General features: G+C 45.6%; 1 protein-coding gene across 5 annotated transcripts in view; it reads left to right on the plus strand.

Annotated features, from left to right (window-relative positions):
• Nucleotides 1–19,331, plus strand: part of PDYN (prodynorphin) — a 189,120-nt gene that overhangs the window by 118,878 nt on the left and 50,911 nt on the right. Inside the window, exons 3-4 of one of the 5 annotated variants that reach the window (XM_068263827.1) lie at nt 10,620–10,859; nt 14,350–14,474. Coding sequence is in view for 2 of the 5 variants with exons in the window: in XM_068263823.1 (XP_068119924.1) it covers nt 15,954–16,089 (136 nt within the window). In the remaining 3 variants the exon portion in view is untranslated. Of the gene's footprint in view, nt 1–10,619; nt 10,860–14,349; nt 14,475–15,922; nt 16,090–16,359; nt 16,441–16,493; nt 16,597–19,331 lie in introns of those variants that run through there. The other 4 variants (XM_068263828.1, XM_068263823.1, XM_068263824.1 and 1 more) reach the window with 4 other exon arrangements.

Below are 19,331 nucleotides of genomic sequence, written 5' to 3' on the forward strand. Positions count from 1 at the left end.
ATGATAGTGGAACCCCGGCGCTGCTTGCTGATCCCCTCCACTACGTATAGTTAGGCTACAGGATGGGCAAACGCTTTGTGCAGCCACATACTGACTGCCACCACTAGCGCAAATTACTCAGCCAGCCCTCCTATAGCCTCAAGATGCAGTGTGGTCTATGGCAGCCCCCAATATGCCAATCAGGCTGCGTGCCCAATTTCCCTGATTCATGAACGGCTTTTTCTTTTCGCTGGATAGGGAGTGCTGCACCATCTAGCATCCCCCAGCTGACAACCGCATGAACAGCTGTAGAGAACAAATTAGCCGGTGTAAGGAATTGGGCAGCACTATGGTAAACAAAGAAAAAAGTAGGCAAACACCTATGACATTCAGTATGTATTTTAAAGGACTACTGTAGGGGGGTCGGCTGAAAATGAGTTGAACTTACCCGGGGCTTCTAATGGTCCCTTGCAGACATTCTGTGCCATCACAGCCACTCGCCGATGCACCGGCCCCGCCCCAGGATCACTTCTGGAATTTCAGACTTTAAAGTCTGAAAACCACTGCGCCTGCATTGCCGTTTCCTCGCTCCCGCTGGTATCACCAGGAGCATACTGCGCAGGCCCAGTATGGTCTGTGCCTGCACCGTACGCTCCTGGTGACATCAGCGGGAGGGTGCACATGGCAACGCAGGCTCAGTGGCTTTCAGACTTTAAAGTCTGAAATTCCAGAAGTGAACCGGAGGCAGGGCCGGAGCATCGGTGAGTGGCTGCACGGGCACAGGATGTCCGCAGGGGACCGGGAACGGATAAGTTCAACTCATTTTTCCCCGACCCCCCCTACAGTATCCCTTTAAATTTTAAAAATTTTCACAATAGTGGTCCTTTAACATTTCAACAGCCGATAACCTTGGAAGTATAGCAAATTTTTAAACAGTATGCAATACAAATGTTATTCCTATTGTATGCAGAAATAAATGACATATTTTGCAGGGCTCTCCTTTAAATGGATCTGAACTCTTGCACTGGACAGAAGAAAAACATAGAGAAATGAACACTGTATGTATTTAGAGAGATGAGCCTGTCTAATTCCCCCACATCTGTGACTAATCACAACTGTAATTTGATCTCTCCACTTTGTCAGCTGGCTGCCTCAGCAGAGCAGCTAATTTGTAAACACAGGATGTTAACCCTATGTCTGCTTTCATGAAAGCAGTCAGAAGACACACTGCAGGATTTATTGCAGGATTTGTATCAGCTGTAACAAAGAAATGTTTTTCTGTAAAGGTTGTCGCGTGTGGTCATGGAGAGAATCCAAAGACATAACAACCAAATTTGTTTAGGTGATGCTTTAATCACTAACTGTACAAGATTTCTTCTTCAGGCATGTTACAAAACCGCTGTTGCGTATCAGAGCAGAGAGGAAGTTCTGAGTTCAGGTCCGCTTTAACCACAGCACAATTCTCCCATACTCCATTTTTGATCATTTTCACTCAACTTCAATGCAAATCTTACACGACATACAAAAACAGCAAGTGGGCTTCAGACCTTGCATAAAACGTCTGTCTGTAGCCCGGGCAAAGATAAACATTAATTGGGGAGCGCAAGAAGATATAAAGGTATCTGACACGCTTGTCAGGGGAGCCGCTTTCCATATGAAAAGACATGAAGGTAGAAAAGACTATGGAGAGCGTCTGCTAGCAAATATCACAAACGTTTATTGAATCAAAATGCAGTCACATAAAACTCCCGGGCAATCAGATGCTGGGGCAGACGTGGTCTGAACGGTCAGTAACAAATCAACTGTATGACTTCTGACCAGAATACACAGACGTTGCACGGCGGGGAAACACACAGAGTCGGCTTCATAACATAAATATGTCCTATCTCTGAGAAATAGTTGGCCAGGAGAGACACACAGAGCAGCAACACTCATCATTATACTTTTACTACGGGAAGAAACCGGGGTGGGAGGAGATGTGTGTCAGACTCTCACAGGTACAATGTCAGGTGGCATCTCTTTGGCAACACATGCCTGCGTCATATTAATACAGTATCACCGCAGAGAGCTAAAGGCATCTGCAGAGAAACAAGGACATGGCACAGACTGAGGAAGAATAAGTAGGAGACTTCAGGTTTATCAAGAGGAGATATGGAACCTAAAGAGGACCTGTTGCTTTTGCTTAATTTAATATGACCAAACTGAAGATGTGCTGTACTAAGTTTCTGAGCCAAATACTGTAGATGTATAGGCAGGGAAAAAATACAGCTACCCCCCTTCCCTCTCTGACCACCTCTCCTGTGAGCAAAAGTGGTTATAGCTACAGAGAAAAAGGCACAGTGCTAGCTCCCCAGTATAGGTAGCCAGAGGGGCCCCCTGTACTAGGTGCCCCCCAGCAGATGGTAGCTGGATACAGGCATTCAGAGTCAGCATAGGTATGTGCCGTGCCCCCCCGTGCATGCAGAGTCAGCCGGCTCACTTCATCCGCCATGCCTGTGGCGATTGCAGACATCCGTCTTCTCTATGTGGCTTCCTCTCGTGCCGGGCTTCAAATGAACCTGTCAATCCCCACGGGCATGGCGTGAGTGAGCCTGCTGCCTCTGCATGCACTGGGGGGGGGGGCAGGAGACAAAAGGGGTAGGGAGGAGAGGCACGCGGGGGGAGCCAGGCACAATGGAGTCTGGAGGAGACATGGAGACATGGGAGGAGACATGGGGGACACAGCAGGAGACATGGAGGACACAGGAGGAGAAGTGGGGAGACATGAGGACACATGGGGAGACATGGGGGATACAGGAGGACACATGGGGGACACAGCAGGAGACATTGGGGACACAGGAGGAGAAGTGGGGAGACAGGAGAACACATGTAGGAGGCATGGGGTAGACATGGGGATACAGGAGGACACATGGGGAGTCCTGGGGGAGACAGGAGGACACATGGGAGACACAGCAGGAGACATGGGGGACACAGGAGGAGAAGTGTGGAGACAGGAGGACACATGTGGGAGACATGGGGTAGACATGGGAAACACAGGAGGAGAGGACACATGGAGATACAGGAGGACACATGGGGAGTCATGGGGGACACAGCAGGAGACATGGGGGACACAGCGGGAGACATGGGGACGCAGGAGGAGACATGGGGGGCACAGGAGGAGAAGTGGGGAGACAGGAGAACACATGGGGAGACATGGGGGATACAGGAGGACGCATGGGGGAGACGTGGGTAACACAGAAGGACACATGGGAGATATAGGAGGACACATGGGGCAGACATGGGTAACACAGGAGGACTCATGGGGGATAGAGGAGGACACATGGGGGATACAGGAGGACACGTGGGGGACACATGGGGGACACAGGAGGACACATGGCGGAGACATGGGGCAGACATGAGGAACACAGAAGGAGAGGACTTATGGGGACACATGATGACACATAGGGCTTGATTCAGTGAACGGTGCTAACCCATTTAGCACGGCTAAAGACTTTGGGCGTGATAACTAGGGTGCTAACTGGGGTAGCACCGTTTACTAAATTCACATCGCGTGCAAAGTCCCACGCGCAAAACTCTGCGACCTTATAGGCGCATCGGGTGTTGACTCTTTTTATCTCTTTCCTGCTCTCAGAAGCCATCTTCTGCTTGGAAAGTGTTTTATAGTTGGAATTTCTTATCAGTAAGGGTCACACTGTAGTCACTTCCTGTCTGAGTCAGGACTGAGTCAGCCATTTACATACCGGATATTTAACTCTTTCAGGCAAAGAAAGAAAAAAAGGAACACAGCATAGTTATTTGTGTGCTAGGCACTGTACATACACATGTCTATCTCATCATGTCACACCTCACTTCAGGTATCCTTTAATAGCAGAAGTTCTCTGCTATCTCTCCTGCCACCTAACACTGCCCTCTAGTGAGAGGTAGGCAGTACACAGGTCTACACTGCATACTATGTTGGAATAATTGTAGACTAGAGACAAGACACAGAACATTTATATCAAGGGTCCCCAAACTTTTTCGGTCAAGGGCCAGGTCAACATACTTCAGACTGCTGGGGGGCCGGAGTATACATAAAATGATGTAGAAAAACATTACACTGTACCTAGGTATTGTAGACAGCTCCTATTAATATGTTCAGCCCTAATGTCTCCCAATTAACTAGACCATTTTAACGTGCAGATAGTATGCCCCCCAGGGCCGGATTTAGGCCAAGGCCACCAAGGCCATGGCCTAGGGCACCACAGGAGCAAGGGCACCAAAGCAGCAAGCTAAACTGATGCAGCATTTGCAATCTGCAATGAGGGGAGATCAGGTGAACACCTGACCGCGATACTCTGCTGCTAACTGTCTGTGCAGCAGCCACCTTGCTCTCTGTGCACATTTGCATTGTGGCCAGCTGCTATGGACTTGGGCAGCATTGAACTGAGATTTAATTTATTTATTTATTGTATTTATAAAGCGCCAACATATTACGCAGTGCTGAACATTAATTTAGGTTACAGACAATATTTAGGGGTGACATACAGCAATATGACAATACAGGAATACAAAAAAAACAGATAACGCAGCACAGTATGAGCATAAGGTAATGCTTAGTCAGTCACTGGATGGAGCATGGAGATTAGGCAAGTTAGGTTCACTCAGATCCATAGGTTGGGTGTATGGTAATGGAGATGCATGATCAAGTAGGACACAAAAGGAGGAGGACCCTGCCCAAAGGCTTACAATCTAGAAGGAGAGGTAGAGACATGAAAGGTAGGGACCAGAGTTCCGTTGTGGGTTTAGAGCACTTGTGAGGAGTAGTAGGCCAGAGTGAAAAGATGAGTTTTGAGGGCCTTCTTAAAGATGTTGAAGGAGGGGGCAGCCCTAATGGGTGGAGGTAGAGAGTTCCAAAGTGTTGGAGCAGCTCCTGAGAAGTCCTGGAGGCGTGCATGGGACTGTGTGATGCAGGGGGCGGTCAGGCGAAGTTCATTGGAGGAGATGGAAAAGAAGAGAAAGTTTCTGCACGGGAGACAAGTTGAGAAATTAGTGACACTGATGGCTGCTGCGGTGTGAAGGCGAGCTGGCTGCCTATACTGAAAGGGGGGTGGGAAAAGGAGGGATTAGGGGAGTAATCTGGCTACTTATACTGGAGGGAAAGGAGGGAGGGGACATCTGGCTACCTATACTGGGGGGAGTCATCAGGCTATCTATACTAGAGGGAAGGGGGGAGGGATCATCTGGCTACCTATACTGGAGGGAAAGGGGGGAGGGGTCATCTGGCTACCTGTACTGGAGGGAAGGGAGGAGGGGTCATCTGGCTACCTGTACTGGAGGGAAGGGGGGAGGGGTCATCTCGCTACCTATACTGAAGGGGGGCAGCTGGTGACAGTGGCCTTGGGCGGTAAAGAGTATAAATCCGGCCCTGATGCCCCCCAACTAATTAAGTGCCGGTATTGTGACCCTAACAAAGCAAGTCATATGTGAGCCATAATGTCACCAAATGGCCTGCAAAAGCCTGCAGCACAATCCAAAGAAGTCTGTGCGGGCCAGACAAAGAAGCATACCCAGGTGACCTGCCGTCCAAGTGGACAACAGTGAATGATTGGAAGCCAGTGAATGACTTCTTTCTGGCTTCCATGTAAAAGGGTGGTGCCAGCACTGCTATTCTATATGTGGGCTGCCAATTTTTAAAGATGCAGCGGTCCGCATCTATAAGTAATACACTTTGTGTGTGTGTGGGGGGGGGGGGGGGATAAAAAAGCCTCAGGGGGCCACATTCGGCCCGCGGGCCTTAATTTGAGGACCACTGATTTATATCATGTTTTTCTCCTAGTGGCTGTGCGCCGGAGCTGCAGGCATTCGGTTGCGGTCTATAGGCAGTAGCAGTGTTAGGGAGTTTTGCCCATGGACTCCTTACTGAATAGGTGTTGGCTTACTGAACAGGAAGAGCCGAGATTCACACCCAGGTTTCCTGTGTTAGAGGCAGATCCCTTAACCAATATACTATCCACTGAACTGTAAATTGAGGCTAGAATACAACATTAAACTTTTGCGGCCCCTTTTTTTTTTTTTTTTTTTTTTTTTTTTATTGCATTGCAGTTCAATTTTGTTTTGTATGCTTATTCCGTGCGCATTTTTTTTTGTTTGATTTTGAAATTGCGGCAAACTACAATAGAATTAGCAATGCGTGCTGCATGCAGGGAAATGTGCAGAAAGTTGTTAGATTTATTTTTTTTTTAACGTGGAAGAAACGTTAAAAGAACCCAAAAAACATAAATCACACTTTGCGAGCAGCATCTTGACTTTCATTACATGTGCAGTGGCGCTATGCGGGAAAACACATCCAGTTTTAATAAGAGCGCTCCCTGCCTACGTGTGCTACTTAGTAGCTAGGAAATATCACACATTTAAATTAAAAGGACACTTAAGTCAAGAATAAAAAAAATCAGTTTTACTTGCATGGGGCTTCTACCAGCCCCCTCCAGCCATCCTGTGCCCTCGCAGTCACTCACGGAGTCTCCGGACCCCCACCACCCGCTAGTTTCATTTTCGCTGATAGGGAGTCGGTTAGCTGTCTGCGCCTGCGCAGGCCTCACCATGCGTATCCTTCTTCATGTACCCGTCCTCAATAGTATCCTGCACAAGCAGGGATGCACGCGCATCGGCACACCCACAAACCTCACAACTTTTTGAGATGAGAAAGGGGGACACTTAAGTCACACCCCTGCCCATGCCCACACCACGCCCCTTGTCGCACATACCATAAAGATTCCATAAGAAAAGTATGTTGTTTTATAATTCAAACCACACTTATCCTTTCTATCCTTGTTCATTTTCCTTCATATTAACATTTTAAAATTAGTAATATATCAATTTAAAGGATGGGAATAAAGTTTAGAGTCAAACACATTTTGTAGTAGAGAAATATATATATTTACATAGAAAGAGGGACAAATGAGGGAGAAAGAGGGACAAATGAGGAAAGAGGGACAAATGAGGGAGAAAGAGGGACGGGGCTCCCAAAGAGGAACTGTTCCTCCAAAAGAGGGACAGTTGGGAGCTATGCACCCAATCCCCAGCAAAACACACAGGACTTGACGCCAATTGCGTTACGTGGTCCTGGGGGAGCCACAGCGATCACACCAATCGGCATGACGCGTGTGTTAAGGGGTTTCACACTGGCACGGTGCATTGCCCTGTTTTTACCGCAGGCCAATGGTATGTCAGTTAAAGTCTATGGGGCCTTTTACACCAACGTGATGCGACAGAAGTGACGAAATCGCCACAACCCTCATGGAAGAGCATACCCACGTTACTGTCAACACCATCTCAGTGAAACTCTGTAGAGTGCCAAATGTCAGTGAATCTTTGTGGAGTACCAAATCTTAAGATGCCCATACTCTACCTCGATTTCCTGCCGATAGACAGCAGATTCGATCACTGTGATCGAATCTGCTGTGAAATCGTTAACGCAAATGCGATCAATCAATTCCATCGATCTGTCCAGGGGGAAAATTTTGCTTGATTGCCGGCAGGTCGGGAGCGCGTTGTTAGCTGCGTTCAATTCGGCGACGACTGTAATCTCACCTGTACCACTGGCGCAAGTCCCCGGTCAGTGCTGTTCCTTTCTCCGGCTGGCATTCATCATCTTCTCTGCACTTCCTGTCTCCCGTCCTGTGAGAAGGGGAAGTTCAAACAGTAGAGCGTCCTCCACTGTTTGAACTTCCCCTTCTGACAGTACGGGACAGGAAATGAAGAGAAGATGAAGGCCAGCCGGAAAAAGGAACAGCACTGACCGGGGACTTGCCCCAGCAGAACAAGTAATGTATTGCTGCTGGGGGGGGGGATGGGAGCAGGAGTGACAAGGCTGGCGGCAGCTCCACAGATTGTGAATCGATTTCATGCTAAAATCGATTCAAAATCTGTGTGAGGTGTATGGGCAGCCATTAGATCTCTCTCTGATTAGATTAGATTAGAGAGGGATCTTTCTGTTGGTCGATCTGGTGGCAATCGACCAGTGTATGGCAGCCTTTAGCGAATCCCTGCAGAATACCAAACCTCAGTGAATCTCTGCTCTGTCCTAAACCTCAGTAATTCTCTGTAGGGCACCACATCTCAGAGACTCTCTGTAGAGTAATGCATTGAGAGACAAAGGGGTTAATTTACTATAACAAATAGCTTACCTTATCAGAGTTAGCATGCGTTATCGGAGTTCATTTGCCTTATCAGAGTTAACGTGTCTTATCAGAGTGATTAAAATGATTGGACCCGCAGGGGCTCAGGGCAAGACGAGTGGAGCTCTCATCATTGCCAATTAGCAGGCATGTTTGTAGCGTTCGCTATGCTACTCTGATAAGGCATGCTAAATGATAAGGCATGTTAACGCTGATAAGGTATGTTAACTCAGCTATTTGTTATAGTGAATCAACCCCAAAGACTTTCATGCCTTGTGCATTGCTACTTTTCTTACCCTCTAGCATCCTGAAGACAAGGCATAACTCGTGCTACTTTGAAAAACTCATATAATTCAAACACAAATGGCTGATCTGACAGAATGATTTCAGCTGTGTGCAAATGAAAATGAGAATCCAGCTGTTTTATTACAAGTTAGAGTATGAAAACATCAGAGGCAGCCATCATATTGTTGTTGCAGTGCGCTGGACCTTGGCGTGTAGCCGCTGCGTCCATTTTGCCTGATCATTCCTCACAGGGAAATTAGGGCTAAAAGATGCTGCAAGAAGCATATATAAGCCAGACAGCAGTGGCCTAAGTAAGAAGCTTGGGGCTCCAGTGCAAGTTTTACATGGGCCCCAAAGCTCTCTATTGTTATGGAGCCCCAAAACCTACCAAGCACAGCTGCAGTGTCAGAGAGATGTATTCAGAGTAAGGACATTTTTTATTAAAGGAACACTATTGATTAACATGTTTTTTCAGTTGAGATAGGAAATGTTTGGGAAGTGCTGCTTAGTACTGGTGTATACATTTATATTCTTATCTCTTTGTTTACTGTTATCTAATTCCTTTCACCCTTTTCTGATGGCAATTCTCACGGCAGACTGAGCCATGAGGGGAGAGGGAATTCCCTCACAGTGCATCTGTTAACTGTGTGTGTGTGTGTGTGTGCGTGTGCGTGCGTGCGTGCGTGTGTGTGTGTGTGAGAGAGAGAGAGAAAGCTCTGCCTGTCTCTGACTGAGCTCTCTGCAGAGAGCAAAGGAAATGTATCTTCTGTGCAACATAAACATTTGTAATTGTGTGTGTGTGAAACATGACACCTGACAGGCTTTTAATATAACTCTTCTTCAATATTACACTGTTCTTAGCATGTCAGACTACTACAGAGATTCACCTATGCAAATGAGACATTCCAAGTGTAGCTAAAATCTACACACAATGAATCACAGCTTTTGCATCTGATACTTAACATGAAGAGTAGGAAAATGTTTACACAGCTACTTAGACATTATTTGTACATTGTCATTTTAAAACACTTGGTTTAATAGTGTTCCTTTAAGGTTTACCACTGTGCAATGCACATACAGAGGTGTTCATTACCAGCATAGCACCAAAGAAAGCTAATAAGATGGATGAAGGAGGGACCCAGATCCAGGGGCCCCAGTATACTTGGAACCACTGCCTGACAGCGATGATGACAGGAACAATGGGGAAATCCAATGTTCCAAACATTGTTATTAAAGAGGTCCTGTAGTGACATATAGTAAAATGCAGTAAATTACTCAGGACACTTACTTTTACAGAAATTATCGTGTTTTCACTATCAGAAGCACTTCTTATATCTATATATTGCTGAATATTGGTATGTAATCCTGCCCTCCCAATGAAGCTTGGCCCGATCCAACCGGCGGATCAACTGACCAACTATGGTGCAGGTTGGCTACGTGTGTTCAAGTTGTTTGAATGACTTTTCATTTCCTGAATGCGGATATGGTGTGTACGTGCGCAGTATTTAAATGAGATGGTTGTTTAGTTGGTAATCGTGTGTGTGCATAATGGTCGTGCAAACAACAAGTTGGGCAATCGGTCGTGCATTAAGTTATCACGTGAGCATGTACCTTAAGTGATGCACCTTGCCAGCACTAAAGATGTCTGTTAGCTATACGGCTGTTTAGCTATGTGGAGTTCTCCTTCCAAAGCATTCTGGGAGACCAGGCATTATTTTCACTGGTTTCGGAACACTCAGTAAATGTACATTCCACAGAGCTTCACCTGCCAGGACTAAAGATGTCACCGCCTGAATCAGGGAGAGGAAAGATTTTAAGATGGGCAGACACTGACTAAATAATCTATAAATGAATATTGTAATATTGTAAAAAAAAACAAAAAAAAAACAGTTTTATTCATTACTTTATTTTCACTGCAGGTCCTCTTTAAAACGTAAGCTTACACTGATACCATTCTTTACATCAAATGGAATGTTTCCATAAATGTGTAAAAAAAATTCCTAAAGAAGAACATTCTGCTTTTCTGAACATTTTAACCCTTTATTGTATGAATTGACTGTACAGCAGCACCTCTGTGACACATGACAGGCATTGACTTCTCATACGTCCTGCTGTGATTGTCAGCTCTTAGGCTGGCATCACTGATCGCTGCATCCACCCAATACTAGGAATTAACTCACGTATTCTTGTTTCTGAAAGGTGAATGGAATGGAGGGTGACAAGCTGAATCCTGAGGAGGGGAGGGGGGTTTGGTCCCCCTCTAAGCCCCTCCCACCGTTCCTCCCATCGCATAAGTAGTTGTGAAGAGTGTGCCGTGCTCATATGAGAGCCAGGAGGACCTGAAAGTGACTGAGGAGTTGTCATCACTCCCTGCTCTACCTGAATACACAGCAGCAAGCTGAGAGAGGCTGCCCAGCACCACCTGCACAGATTACACAGGTAACTAGGACCGCAGGCTATCCATGCATGCTGATCAGGAGGACAGTATTATCCACAGCTATCCATGCATGCTTACCATATAGGCAGAACTATCTATATGTGCGGGGAGAATACACACACACACACAAAGATGTCTTCACGATTGTAGAATCGTGCTTTGTCTTCTAGCCTGTGGCTGAGGTCCCGCTAATTCATTAAAAATGTCTTATACTAAATTGGGGTTATTAGTATTATTTTAGTATTTATATAGCACTGACATATAAGTATGTCAGTGCTATATTAGTATTTATATAGCACTATAGCATTTATATAACCACAATACTAAATTGGGGTTATTAGTATTATTTTAGTATTTATATAGCTCACAATCTAATCCTTACCATAGTCATATGTCTATGTATATTTTGTAGTCTAGGGACAATTTTAGAGGAAGCTAATTAACTTTTCTGTATGTTTTGGGGATGTGGGAGGAAACCGCAGTGCACAGAGGAAACCCACACAGACAGGGGGAGAACATACAAACTCTGTGCCCTGTCTGGGATTGAAACCAGGGTCCTAGGGCTGCAGGGCAAGAGTGCTAACCACTAAGCCACCATGGTTCTGATGATTAGTGAGAAGCAGATTTGGATTGTCAGAAGTAGCACAGCAGCATCCAAAAAATGCAAGACTCTGAGTGCTCTAAATTCTAAGTCCTCAACATGGTATGCTTACCCCTAGAAGTACTTGGGCTGGGTTTGGGTTGCTAGAACTTTTCTTAGTTAATCTAGTATAATGAATTTGTAGATTTAAAATGTGTTAAATCATGTGCAAATAAGCCTGAATAAGTATTTGAGTTTATTAATCGCATAAAGGACTGTTTTAAAAGAATGTACATGCTAATATTGACCCTGTGTCAAGGGGTACTTGAGATGCTATTATCACATTATGAGGTACTCTGCAAACGCTGTCTCTCATAAAGGGTTACATGCTGTAATAATGTTGAGAAACGCTGTTCTTAATCACACAATCCCCCCCCCCCCCCCCCCATTGTAGATAAGATTACCTCAGGTACCCTTTGCATATGCATATTTGATAGGAGTAGTACTCCAGAATTGCGTAGAAATGCTTTTTAAATATTCCTTTATGCTTTTGTTTAACTACCCATGCTGGTTTGGAACCGAGGCTTTCAAGTCTTTGGGTGAAGTGTCAGGAAGGGGGTTTTTAAGGCTAGGCATCAGGAAAGGGGGGGGGGGGGGGGTGTCTTGGGTGAAGTGTCAGGAAGCCGGGTTTTAAAGGGAAGGTCCAAGCAAAAAAAAAAATGAGATTCACTTACCTGGGGCTTCTACCAGCCCCATGTAGCCATCCTGTGCCCTTGTAGTCACTCACTGCTGCTCCAGTCCCCCGCTGGCAGCTTTCTGACCTCGGAGGTCAGGGACACATTGCATACATTTTTACGCATTCCAGCTAGTGCAGGAACAAAACTTTACGCGTTTCACCACTAACGCGTAAAAATGTATGTGTTAATGTTCCTGCACTAGCGGGAATGTGTAAAAATGTACGCAATTCCGCCCTGACCTCCGAGGTCAGAAAGCTGCCAGCGGGGGACTGGAGCAGCAGTGAGTGACTACGAGGGCACAGGATGGCTGCATGGGGCTGGTAGAAGCCCCAGGTAAGTGAATCTCAATTTTTTTTTTTGCTTGGACCTTCCCTTTAAGGCTAGGCATCAGGAAGGGGGGGTTTTAGGCTAGGCATCAGGAGGCAGGGTCTTGGGTGAAGTGTCCGGAAGGGGGGGTTTTAGGGTTAGGTGTCAGGAAGGGTGGGGTTAAAGGTTAGGCATTAGGAAGGGGGAGTGTCCTGTGTGAGAGTAGGGTTAGGTTTAGTTGTAGTAAAACATTGGTAACAATTACCCCTGTTTTACTATTCGATTACCATGGTGCATATTTTTCGTTTTCATTTGGTACCCAATTCACAACGGTATTTATCTTCTTCACCTGGCGCCCAATTTTGCACACATCAGTTTGGTATTTCAAGTTTTAAGTGATGGATGAATGGAATGATACCCCTGCTAAATAAGTGGGGAGGGGTTATGACTCGGGCACATCATTATAAAAGGTTTAGAGCAGTTCTTAATTGGTGGCAGAAGTTTGAAATCTTTGCATGACATCTTGATATACCGGAGTGCTTGTCATCAGTGTCCATTCTAAATTAATTGTGCTCTGTCTGGTTGTAAAGATGTGCTCAAAAATTTACTTTGCACACCTATCCTTTTATTCTATCTCCAGCTATTCTCGTATCTTACTTAATTTAAATGCTAGTGCAAGAATGCTGGCTGTACACCTGTCCCCGACTGCTTGACCGCCAAATGCAGAATCCCACCAGAGTAGTAGTGACTTGCGGCACGCACAGCGATGTAAAATGAGTCCCACAAGTGCTTTGTTCCATCATAAGTACCTGGATTCCTGTCTTGCTCAACCTCAGTGGAACAATGCTCATCTCATCATACATGAGTATGCAGACTGCCATTTAATTTTGCTTAAAGGACCAATATTGTGAAAATGTGTAAGATTTAAAACACATACACACGTAAGACGTACCAGTACATTTCTTCCTGATTAAAATGCACTATAAATTTCCCTTTTCCCTTGTTACTCACAGTAGGCAGTACAAATCTGACCGCTCTGACAAGTGGGGGAACTCTCAGTAGTTCCTTAATTCTTTATAAATGCACTCCCTGTAAAGAATCTATGCAAATATATTCGGCCCCCACCCTACCCCTTTTCATACTGCTTTGACAATTGGATTGATCAACTGCCATTCAATAAGTGTTTTTGAAAATAAAGAAAACCCTGAGACTCTCCTATAAGGAGATAGACTAGTCCAAAACCAAATCTTAACTATTTGTTGTAAGGGATAGTGACATAGGAAAAAAACATAGTGTGGGGGGAGGGAGTAATCAAATCGAAATGCTAAACTGTTGTTGTCTGTACATTTTCACCATAGACTGTTTAGATTTGGTTGGCTTAAGCTGCCCACTAATGATTCAGTGTTACTGGACAATCAACCTTCAGATCCAATAATTGCCATCAGAAGGAAATGAGTGGAAAGCATCGATCAGGCACATAGATTAAATTAGAATTCAGATAGAATCCATCCCAAAAACATATTGATAATCCACTTAATCATCCAATCGTTTATTGTCGATTGGCACCATCGAACGTATCCAATCAATTTGAAGGTAACATTGGAACGTTAGTGGGCACCTCTACTGAATCTGGAAAATTGTAGAGATGGACTGTAGTGTGTATGGATAGCTATACAGAATACTCCTCCCCACACCCCCCTTCCCAGAACCAGATTACACAGTTCATAGTCTGTGTGCAGCAAAGTTCACAGTACAGTCTGCAGATGTGTAGAACATTCACTCTATGCTCTGCATCCACATCACCAGCAGAACAATACACGCCGCTCTCTATACAAACCTCAGCGCTAAGCATCTGCCTCTGTGTTTAAGGCTTGGACCCTCTCGGACAGCTCTAAAGGGGATTTCAGCATCAGGGGGCTGCTGCCTGTAAGAAAGAGGACTGAAGTTCTGTTTCTGAAAACACCAGAGGCTTGTACAGAGCGCCCAACACAAAGGTAATCTGTCTGCAAACTGTTTGGCTACATTGAAACAGAGTGCAGAGCTGTTTTTGCAGGGTGTGTGTTTATGGAAGATGTACAGGTGAAACTCAACAACATTAGAATATTGTGCAAAAGTCCATTTATTTCAGTAATGCAACTTAAAGCAAACCTGAGCCGAAGCTCGGGTTCAAAATCTGATACTTACTATGAAGAGAGGGAAGCCTCAGGATCCTAATGAGGCTCCCCTCTGTGTTGCAAGCCCCCGTAATGCTGAGCACGGCCACCCTTCACATCAGGGCCAAACAGCTCCTCTTCCTGGATCAGGTGCGCGTAATGGCCGCGCAAGCTCACCCACCAGCAGCTCCGTGCTACTGCGCATGCGGGCTCAGTCGGCTATTGCAAGCACTTGATCCAGGAAGAGGAGCTGTGCATAATGAATACTATTGCTTATTTTTCACAATATTCATTTATAGATTATTTAGTCAGTGTTTGCCCATTGTAAAATCTTTCCTCTCTCTGAGTCCCTGATTTACATTCTGAAATATATCACTGATGGTGACATTTAGTCCTGCCAGGTGGTCTGTGCGGAATGTTCGTTACTGAGAGTTCTATGCACAGATGGAGATACTGGTTGTTGCTTGGCAGTTGGAAAAAGACGTTATTTCCCACAATGCATCGAGGTTCACAAGGAACAAGGACAACAAACTGTCAGGACCATGGTCATGACATCACACTGTGGGAGGGGTTTGACCACAATATCAGCTACACAGACCCCCCTGATTAACAATTAGAGAAAAAGTAAAGTCTCATAGGAAAGAGGGGTATCAGCTACTGATTACCTTACCTAGGGAGTAACTAACCTAGGGGGACAGATGACCAGGCAGTGTGTTTTGCGGTTGAGGGAGAAAAACTAAGCACTTGGAGGAAGCCCACAGAGCAAACAAATTATCCAAACAGGTAGCTTCCAACGACATACGATGCTGTTTAATCATCCTTACCTGGCTGTTATGGAGACATACCTGCAACCAGGGAAGCCTGGCAAGATTAGCAGCCACTACTTCTCTGCATACAGTTGATGGCTGTTAGAAGTCTTTTTACGTGGATGGGATGAAGTGAAGAGGGAGATCCCTGGTGCTGTCACTGGCCCAGCTGTCAGATCTGGAGCGCTCACATATGGAAAAGTTGACTCAGTTTTAAGGGTTTTTTTGTACACGGAGAATGTTATCTAGCCTCCATTAAATGAATGGTTATAGGGTTAACAGAATATCAAACTTTTCACCATAATGTTCCTTTAATGGAAATCGTTAGGCTGATTTAGCATCACAGTGAATCACGAAGTGCAATAAGCCATAAAATCATGAAATCTTTCAGCACCTTCAGAAGGGTGAGAACAGAGAAAGATGATTGGTTGTCATAGGTTGTTGTGGGTTACTGCATTCTTACACCGATTTCTGTCTCATTAGGTGAAGCACAGTTTCAGCTGGTAAATAACAGATGTTAATGGTAATATTCTGCTTCCTGCTAGACAACAGTTTAAGGCCTCTTTTCCACGGATATCTGAACTGCTCGTTTGTTGTCCATAAGCGCTATTCAGCTGCAATTACAGCAAAGTCCCAATTATCCGGCACAGGTGAGGATTACATGGTGTCGGATTCACGTATCAGTTACATTTTTTACATTAGTGGTCCCAAATTATCTGATTTCTGATCATTCATACTAAGAATCGTTCATAAACGATTGTTCGGCTAATTTTTAGTGATTGCCTTAAGAATGGCCGTGACTTGAGACTTTTTTGCTGGCATGTGCCACTGTGTCACTAAACACCCATCCTCCGAGCGCCGTCCTTCGCACTTCTGCATCCTTCCCATGTGTCCATGCATGAGTCCCGGCATGTCATGTGACCCGCATTGGAAAGCCACTGGGAGCTGCAGGAAGATGGCGCCCGGAAGATTGGCAAGTTGTTTCTGCTGCACGGTGGGAGGTTAGTGCCAATTTCTGCCAGTTGCTCAAGCTGGTACAGTGGCCGTCTACTGGCTGAGTCCACCAGAAACGAAACTGGGTCTCTGTAGGGGAGCGGATGATGGGTTGTTCCCGGCGCAGGCACAGGGCGGCTTCAGGAGGCCGGTAAAGGCCTCAGGTAAATTAAATTGGCTTTCTTTTTTTGCTTTAGGTTTCCTTTAACAGCCATTCAGCTAGAGAGTTGACAGAATTGAGTTTGGTAGAGGCAGCCATTGTCCTGTTGTTAGGGCTCTGTCACACGCACAGATATTTTTAGTAATGGCCTAATTCTTGTAAATAACTCATGTTTAGTGATAATCATGTCTAGGAGAACTCACGGAGAAGCATGCGATTTGTTTGGTCAGCTGATAATTTTGCACAGCTCTGATTTGCTATGATCACATCCTGCTTTAGCACATGATCATGACTAGCAAATCAGAGACTTACATATCTATCAACTGACCAAACTGCTCACATGCTTCTCCATGAGTTCTCCTAGACATGGCCATCACTACTTATTACTCATGTTGTGCTCAGGGCCAGAACTCCTCCCATAGGGGCAACCTGGGCAATATCCCCGGGGCCACAAGATGGCTGCTGGGCTTCCCAACTTTATTGTGGTCCCTGGGGCCACTGCAGAGGTTTCAGCAGGATAGCAACTCACCTGTCCCAGCCAATGCGCTTCTCAGTTAGTCTGTGCATTCCCTCGTCTTCTCAGTGACCCATGTGACATTGCATAACTTGTGGTGGGTCACAGAAGTGGGGCGCCCCTGTGAGGATGAAGAAAGGAGTGCATGGAGTAACAGGACAGGTGAGTCCTGGGAGGGGCCAGAAGTCAGCTCGAGGACCCGGGGGAAGGGGGTTGGATATGGTCAGAAAAAAAGGGGACCCTAATGCTGCTTATGGAGGAAAGGGGTGTCAGGGGGGCCCTCAAGTTAATTATGTTCTGAAGCCTCATTGTAACTAGAACCAACACCAGTTGTGCTGTTTGTGCTGTGGGGTTTCTGGTAAATGGTCAATGAGATACAAATAATTCTGGCTTGTGTGCAGATTTAATGCAGATTCTTCTTGGTAGGGGTGGCATTTTACTGCGATGAACAGTTTGTGAATCTGCATTTGTGTTAGGGTTTTTTGGGGTTAGTGAACTAGTATGACTCCAAATACTGAATCGCGGGTTGGCCATTAACTTAACCGCACTGCACATTGTTTAGCCAAGCCATGCCAGCTCCTGCCCCGCCTCTTTCACCTTCCCCTACCCAGCATGCCCACTCACTCAACACATTGCACGGAGCCATGCTGACATCACGCTAGTACTAATGGGTCATAGGGAGCTGGATAGGCAGGCTGAATGGGCGGAGTGTAGGTGTAGTAGCCCTCTGATTGGCTGAGTTACAGGCAATCAGTTCTGCTCTCCTACACATCACCCATCAAGCTTCCTCTGCTCCCTCGGTGGTGACATCAGCAGGCCTCCATGCGCGGTGGTGAGTGAGTGGGCATGCCAGGCAGAGGAAGGGAAGAGAGGTGACAGGCCAGCCAGGGAATGGAAGGTTGAAGCCGCACAAAAGATGGTCAAACTTGTGGTGCGGTTCAGCAGGTGAACTCACGTTCCCATCAGGACTTGAAGGTTTGTTCATGAAGCAGCACCATGAGAAGCTTGCCCACCACTATATCTTGGATTTGGTCCAATCAGACTTGTCAGGAAGTGCATTAGGTTGGCCCAATTCTAAGCCGCTTACAATTTGCATAAAATGTGCATTCAAGTTGGAATAATTTGCATCTCAATGAGCATTTCTACTGGTAACTGTGACACCAGCAGCAACTTGCAGTTCCGATTTGAAACAATCGCACTGCACCGCAGTGTGATTGGAACAGCCAAAGAAAAAAAAAATGAACTCAAAACTTCCGTTGCAGTTCTAGGATTACTGTGGAAGTCGCAAAGTAACGCGCTACAGTTACACAGTTACAAGCTGGAGGCATTCTGTACCTATGCAGTTACAAACCTTAAAGGACAACTGTAATGAGAGCGATATGGAGGCTGCCATATTTATTTCCTGTTAAACAATACCGGTTTCCTGGCAGCCCTGCTGATCTACTTGGCTGCAAGAGTGTATGAACCACACCAGAAACAAGCATGCAAATAATCTTGTCAGATCTGACAATAATGTCAGAAACACCTGATCTGCTGCATGCTTGTTCAGGGTCTATGGCTAAAAGTATTAGAGGCAGACAGCCAGGCAACTGGTATTGCTTAATGGGAAATAAATATGGCAGCCTCCATATACCTCTCACTTTAGTTGTCCTGTGACGAACTGCGCAGGTGCAGAACGCACCTGGGCATAGGAGGTATGCAGCTAGAACCGTACAATCACAGTAATCTCAAGCTACAGAGACTGACAACTGGAGAAAGGATGGACCCAGACACCTAGTGAGCCCACAGTCTACCAGGACCTGGAGGAAGCCCCATGTAAGTATAAATACTTGTGGTCTTTGTATCTCAGGTTTACTTTAAAAGTAAAGGTGCTCATTAGCAGTATGATTTTTAGTGAACGGTCATATTTTTGATCAGATAATTCAGATCACTTTGTATGAAAAGAGAAAATCTTTCCATCCTTGACGATCGCACTTGTTTCCTTAAAGTAATGGTAGATCATTGTGGTGGCTCTTTTCATAGATACGATCACAACTGGTTTCTATATCAGGAATAGTTTGGTCTCTTGAATGCTGTGAATCAGTTAGGGCCTGTTTCCACTATATGCAGATTGGATGCAGAAAAACTGACTCCAATGAATGCCTATGGGAAAATCTGCATCAGAAAAATAACGTTTAGAGGAAACAGGCCCATTGGCATTCATTGGAGTCAGTTTTTCGGCATCC

Source organism: Hyperolius riggenbachi, chromosome 12 (genome assembly GCF_040937935.1).
Source record: "Hyperolius riggenbachi isolate aHypRig1 chromosome 12, aHypRig1.pri, whole genome shotgun sequence".
In the NCBI taxonomy this organism is placed as follows: Eukaryota; Metazoa; Chordata; class Amphibia; order Anura; family Hyperoliidae; genus Hyperolius; species Hyperolius riggenbachi.